At 30.8% G+C, this 7,080-nt stretch overlaps 1 protein-coding gene, 1 long non-coding RNA gene and 1 other non-coding gene across 3 annotated transcripts in view; all 3 read right to left on the bottom strand.

Annotated features, from left to right (window-relative positions):
- Nucleotides 1-7,080, bottom strand: part of LOC106682592 (uncharacterized) — a 71,848-nt gene that overhangs the window by 11,261 nt on the left and 53,507 nt on the right. The window lies entirely within an intron of this gene.
- Nucleotides 7-3,128, bottom strand: LOC106682554 (BRCA1-associated protein). Its single transcript, XM_014423474.3, has one exon. The coding sequence runs from the start codon at nt 2,986-2,988 to the stop codon at nt 1,339-1,341; it is 1,650 nt and encodes a 549-aa protein (XP_014278960.1). The 5' UTR covers nt 2,989-3,128; the 3' UTR covers nt 7-1,338.
- Nucleotides 298-385, bottom strand: LOC112210084 (small nucleolar RNA U6-53/MBII-28). The gene has a single exon (XR_002944977.1). It is a non-coding gene; the product is annotated as a small nucleolar RNA U6-53/MBII-28 (small nucleolar RNA).

Here is a 7,080-nt window from a genome sequence, read left to right on the forward strand (position 1 = left end):
TAAACTTTCCTGGGGCAACTAAATAATATTAAATTAATTGAAGGTTTTTAAGCAGCAGAATGCATGCCATACTATCATAAGAGAAGGTCTAGGATGTAAATACAGTTTTTTCCTTCTTATAGCTATCACAATTATTTATAAGAAATGGTAACTTGTGAATTTAACACAACTAAGATAAACAAAGGGAAAGATTGACAAGGTGGAGATTATATTATAATATAATAAGATACATAACTATAAGCTATATTATTGTTGTATAGTTTATTAATAATATATGTTATTTTTTGGTTTACACAATACAGTCAGGCTATGAGAAGAAGTTGATTTTAACTCAACCAGCATCTAAATGCTCTCAGTATTAGCATGGCTATAGTCATCATCCTGTATTGTCACTTAATATTAGCTAAAAATAAATTGATTCAACAAACAAAATTATTAAAATATTGTAATATTTTAGAAAAATGTCTTTTCAGTTCACTGAAGTAATTAATTTAGTCTTTTTTGGGTTGCAATATTTTCTTTCAGGTATTTAATTTTAAAAAAGATATTGAAAAACTGAAAACAGTTCCAGATTTTGGACTTTTAAATATGTTCATTGTGAAGGCAGCAGATGATGAGCTGAAATCCTGACTTTCGGATTCAGCATCCCAATAAGAACCCTCCCATAAGTTAATTTCAAGTTTTTTGCTTATGATATTAATTCTATTTTAATTAGTGAATTTTATTAAAGTGGAATAGTACCTGCTTAACAATTATGAACAGAAAATCGTATAATAATCTCTAAATAAATCATAATTTGTCATCTCTAGAAGGATGAAGAAAAATAAAATATAATCAAGAACATTTCACGAAAATTTTAATTCTTTAAGAATCATACATATTTCTTTTTTGAGACATACAATTTTAAAAGTAATTTAATTTTTATTTCTTAATACTTTTTTTTAGCGAAATTCATAGAAAAGCCCTTATATACGAGTAGTTTAAAAATAACACTTACTTTTAACAAAGACACATTTGAAGATATATTAAAAATATAAAACACTTACAAAGCTTCGAGCAGAGTTGAGTGACCAGAAACGTTACAGTAAAAATGTAATATTGCTACATATCACCTTATATAAAAAGAATTAAGTACAAAAATAAAATTACCTTTAAAAAATAAGCTTATTTTTAAATATATCCATTATATTCTACAAATTTACAATTAAAATACATTTCTCTATCACAAAAAATATCGAATAAAGCTATCAAATCAATAAAAATAAAATAAAACACTTAACTTAAGCAACGTGCCTTATTAAAAAAATCACAATGAATAGGAACAAGGTGAATTTAAAGCTAGTGTTTCCTCCCGTGGCGATGGCTTTTAGAATTGCTTGCCGGTTTTCCAACTTCCATTTTGCCTTCCTTTAGTTCATTCTTGTGAGGACTACTATTGACAACCTTTTCTGCTTCAAGGAAGAACATAACATCTCTAAGTTGATCTTTCAGTTCTATCACCTCGTCTTCTTTCTTCGATTTATATTTTTCAAATTCCTTTTCTAAAACATTATACTTATCCTGCCATTGGGTCTGGTTTGTTCGCATAGCATTATTCAGTTCTTTTTCTTCTTGAAGTTGCTTATAAGCAGATGTTAATTTCGATGACATATTTTGCAATTTCTTTTCTAAATTAGATTTTTCTTTAGACAAAACATTAACATTATCATTAAGTGATTTTGTTTGTTCAATTGAATTTTGAACTTTCTCTTTCAAATCAGATATTTCATCAGATGTTCTCTTTTCAAGATCACTCACTAACTTCTCATAGTACATTCTCTGAGATTCTAGTTGAGAGCTCAATAAGTAAGTATACTCTAATTGAACATTTTCTAATTTGGCTTCAAGTTCAGAAGATTTATTTTGACTGGGTCCCTCAACAAGCTTCCCATCTGCCTTGTTCTGCAGTAAGCGATGAACAAAATTGTCTCCTACATAGTCCCAGACACTGTTACTACCAACTTGCATGGAGTAGCAGTGTTGAGTGTCTATATAATGCTGGTAAGCATGCCCCTGTAGATATCTACCACAGCCGACATGTCCACATATTAAACATATCCATAAGGACTCAGAAGCCATACATTCAAGGCAATGACTATCACTGTTCGGTTCGGGTGTCTGTACATACCTACAAACAGGGCAGCTTGTATCGCCCCACTTAGCGAGGCAGTTTCCATGAAAAGCATGATTACACAATATAGTTAAGATACCATCAACTGACTCGTCCATCCTCTCCAGACAAACGGGGCATGTTGGAAGTTCTGTATGTGACACAGGAGCAATACTTCCTCCCTCTATTTCAGATATTGTTTCGACCTTGGAAACGAACACTAGGTGACAACACCAATCAGGATCCATGCTAGTAAACGGAATGCCATTAAAGTTCTGATAAAACATTTGCACCGATTCAGGAGAACGAAAGGTTATCAATGACATATATTGGTTAGGCGAGCTGTCTCGAATAATCCTAATATGTTTGATCTCTTCTTTACAAGGTTCTAAGAACCTTAAAAGTTCACTACAGTTCATAGTCACAGGGATAGCAAGAATACACAATGTCTGGCTTCTAAAAGATGCTCTATCAATATTAGTTAGTTCATTTTCTTTGAACAAATGTATAATACCATGTGTCTTTTCCACAAAAGGATTTCCTGAAACAAATTGTAATACTTCTTTAGCAGCTTTTCCTTCGATTATTGTTTTTATGGGAACTCTTTCAACAGTGCCATTTGAACAAACTGGCTTTGCAATGTTCTCAACTCCTTCGGCCATTGAACTGTTTAAAATGCACAATGTCTGAATGTCAATGTTTCTGGCTTTCCTACGGCCTCGAAGCAAAGGTATTGTCTTGCGAGCGTTTAAGTCAAAAGAACCTTCATTTTTCTGCAAATCACTATTCTGGCTAGTTTCAATTCTAACAACACATAATGAAACATCAACTGAGGGCATAGCGTTGATCAGAAACGCTTAAGGCCTCGTAACAAAACCAAAACTGCTAATTTATAAAAACAAACTATAATTTACGTTGAACCAACTGGACTAAAACAACCTAAAGCTATAGAGCAACTTATATAACCTATCATTAGCCTTTCTGAAAACAACATCAGCTGTTTCCAGTGTAGCCAATAGTAAAAATTAATTTTAGTACAATAGGTAAATAGTAATGAGAATTTATTCAAAGCTAAGCAAATAATTTAATTTCTCTTGATTATTCTTGTGTAATATGGATGTTCTTAAAAGGGAAGGACACAGCGAGGGAGTCACTGATTTTAACCAAATCTTTGCTTTCGCTTACCTATTACAAGATATATACAGTAAGGGGATTTTTTGCGATCTTACTGAATTTTAATTCCAGTTTTCGACGGAAAATTTCCTGAGTCCAAATAACCATGTCTCGCCAAATGGTCTGTTTGTGAACAGACAAGCTCAAAAAAGAAAAGTCGTTAGAAACTGGTATTGCATATTTAGGAAGGTATATGCGTGAGGTTTGACAGCAACCTTTTCGACAAAATCGTCGGGGCCACTTTATAGTTGGATTTGAAGAAAGAGTATTAAAAAACAAAAATTAAATTACGTTTAAAATTGTATGTCTGAAGAAAGAAATGTATAGGATTCTTAAAGAATTCAAATTTTCATATTGGAAGATTATAGTTGACCGTATGAAGTATGAAGTATCAAAATAGTAAAAGAAAACTATATATTGTTATTTGGTTTTTATATATTATATAAACATAATAATTGTTTTGAAATGTTTTTATTCTAATGTTTTGTTACTTATATAATGTTTGTATCTTGTTTTTTCATTTAGCCCTAACGAAACCCTGCAAAGTGGGGCCAAACGTTGGTTAACAATAAATAGTTTTCTTTCGCTATTTTGATACCTTTACTACCCGGTCTATCTTGCTATAATTAAAATTTTCGTGAAATGTTCTTGATTGTTTTATTTTTATACATCCCTCTAGAGTTGACATAAGTTACTTATATATTTAGAGATTGCCTTAAATTATACATTTTTCTGTTCATAATTGTTAAGCAGGTACTATTTCGCTTTAATAAAATACAGTGGTTACTTTTTTAAATTTATATAATTAGGAAAAGACAAAAAACATTTGCATTTACAACATTCTTTAATTTTCTCATTTATCCATAACAACGTATCGTGCCCATAGTCACACCATCAGGCATACTTATAATTATAAATTCATTTTTGAATCCATATCTTTTCTTCTTACTTCATCAATCTTTTAAAATCGCAAGAATACATATTGCTATCTATAATTGTTAGAAATTAAAATTACATGTTTCAAATAAGGAGAATCCTTTTAAATTTCAATGTTTCCATTTTTTTAAAAGAATTTTTTTTTTTTATTTTGTCGGTATGGACGAAATAAGACGATAGTCTGTTTTGTTCACAGTGGGCAGGATCAAGTCTAGCCTGCACAAGACCACTTAGTAAAAATTCAATTGAGCCAATTCAATGAAGAAGATGGTCAGGGGTGCGGTCAAAAAAGAACAAAAATAGTTAACAACTATTAATTTGCCGAAGTTTTGCCCCACATTATAAAACTTCATCAGGGCTAAAAAGATACAAAAACAACAAAACATACTTAGACATTGTAAGATAAAAATGTAAATAAAGGTAGGGTCAAAATTGAGTAAAAATAATTGAAAAGAAAATTATAAATAAATGAAAGAAAAGAAGAAATAAATTAGTATTAATATAAAAAATCGCGTAAACTATAAGGTTAAAAATGAACAGGAGACGTAATAACACGTAGAAATAGAAAAATTGATATGAAAAAAAAAAATTAACGAACTAAAAGTTGGAAAAATAAAGAAGTAAGTTGGGATTAAATAAGGGCTCCACGAAACCATCGAATTCCTCTCGTATCCAATCCTTACAGTCCAAAATCTTTCGTAGAATCCTTTGTCACAAATCAAGTCATCCATCAGGACCTCAATGTTTCATATGTTGCCGATTTGGCTAGAATCAGATACCAATCCTTTCATGATAAACTTCTCATTCACCCAAACCCACTTATTTCTAATTTAGCTTCTCCTTTTCCATACCTGACAATCCCCCGAGGGGTCTGAAAAGAAGAAGGCCCCGAGATCTTCTATAGTAACGTAATTGGAGTTCTATCAGAGGGTAGATTCTCCACATATTTGTATCATATTATTTTATATTTAATGCTAAATTTACTTTTTGTATATAATTATACAGGTAATAATAAATAGAAATAAAATTAATAATAATAATGAATGAGTAAAGAACAAATACCTGTTCACGTTTAGAGCTATCGAGATGTTTATATATTGTACAAGAGCCCAAGAGGTGAAAAAAGGCAGTTATCTAACCCCAATTTTGGATTACTTTAGGTAATCCTAGGTAAGATTACTACATAAATTGATGAGTCTGCCAGGTATAGGTAGGGGAAATAAAAATGGCGGCTGTTTCAAAGCGATAAAAAAACTAATTTTTCATTCGGAGCTCTATATCTTTAAAAGTAGTCTATTAGCACTAAAATTAAAGCTAGTTTAATGAGCTATAAAGTAGTTCATGATGTTTATCTTCGTAGGAGTAATAGTTTACATGAAATTTGCTAAAATAAATTGATTTATAGTTGTTCGGACAAATTTTCATTTGCCAAATTAATATTCATATGTGAATATCATAAAAACTACTATCCCTACGAAGATAAGTGTCATGAACTACTTTATAGTAAGTTAAAATTATTTTATTTTGAGTGTTGGGAGACATATGTGCGTCTTATCGATCTAGAGATATATTTTTTCAAAAATCCAACATTTTAGACGAACAACTAGAAATTAACATTTTGTGAGTTTATTTTGTCTATAATATAAAAACTACTACTCCTACAAAGATAAACATAATAAACTATTTTGTAGTAAATTTAACTAGCTTTAATTTGAGCGCTGGCAGACATCTGTACGTCCAATGGTTTTTCATAAATCAAACTTATTGTCCGAACAACTATAAACCAATTTATTTTAGAAAATATAATGAAAACTACTACCCCTACGAAGGTAAAGGTCATAAACTTCTTTATAGTCCATTCAACTAGCTTTAATTTGAGAGCTAATAGACATCTGTACGTCACATAGAACCTGAGATATAGATTTCTCAAAATAAATTAACTAACCACTAATTTTTCAGTATATTTTTAAGAAATTTTCCTTTTTAAAAAGCTATATCTCTAGAACTATTGGACGTAAATACCTTTTTTCGGGCTAATATTTCAGAAAATAAATAGATTTTCTAGTATTGTAGGTAGTTTTTAAAATATAAAGCTCTGAATGGAAAATTTTTTAAGGTTTTGAAACACCCGGCATTTTTTATTTTCCTACCTATACTTGGCAGACTCATCAATTTTGACTAGTAATTATACATAGTTTTCATTATAGTAACCAAAAATTGGGGTGAGATAACTGCCTTTTTTTCTTCTCGGCTCTTGTACTAATAACAATTAAGTAGAAAATCGGAAGCATAAAGGGAGTGGAGGGGATATATGTAATTTTATCTACTTCGCAATGGTACAGTTGGAACTTGTTGCCTAGAATAATTTATGAGTGATCGCTCCCTGTCCACCAAAAAGCGTGATTAACTTTTTAAAAAAATCCAAAAATATCAGGTTCTCATTCTCTGTAGAGAATCGTGCCATAGTCTGTATGTGATTGGTGTTATTCTTACTGTCGCCTCTTTAATGTCGACCATCGTTAACCGAACACCCAATACAATAAAGATTTTTTTTCTTCTTGACTCTTATGGCACATTGGAACCAACGCTTGGATACCTCTCAAAAGTTTTTGGAATAACCAAAAAAACCTGGTAAAGTTCAGTTTATAACAGATATTTCTTTGCTATACACTGGGGTAATACTTTATAACAGATATTTCTTTGCTATACCCTGTGGGAATACTTTATAACAGATATTTCTTTGCTATACACTGGGGGCAATTCTTTATAATAGATATTTCTTTGCTAACACTGGGGCAATACTTTATAACAGATGTTTTTTT

The sequence above is a fragment of the Halyomorpha halys genome, unplaced genomic scaffold (genome assembly GCF_000696795.3).
Source record: "Halyomorpha halys isolate HHAL.00 unplaced genomic scaffold, Hhal_1.1 Scaffold24.1, whole genome shotgun sequence".
Classification (NCBI taxonomy): domain Eukaryota; kingdom Metazoa; phylum Arthropoda; class Insecta; order Hemiptera; family Pentatomidae; genus Halyomorpha; species Halyomorpha halys.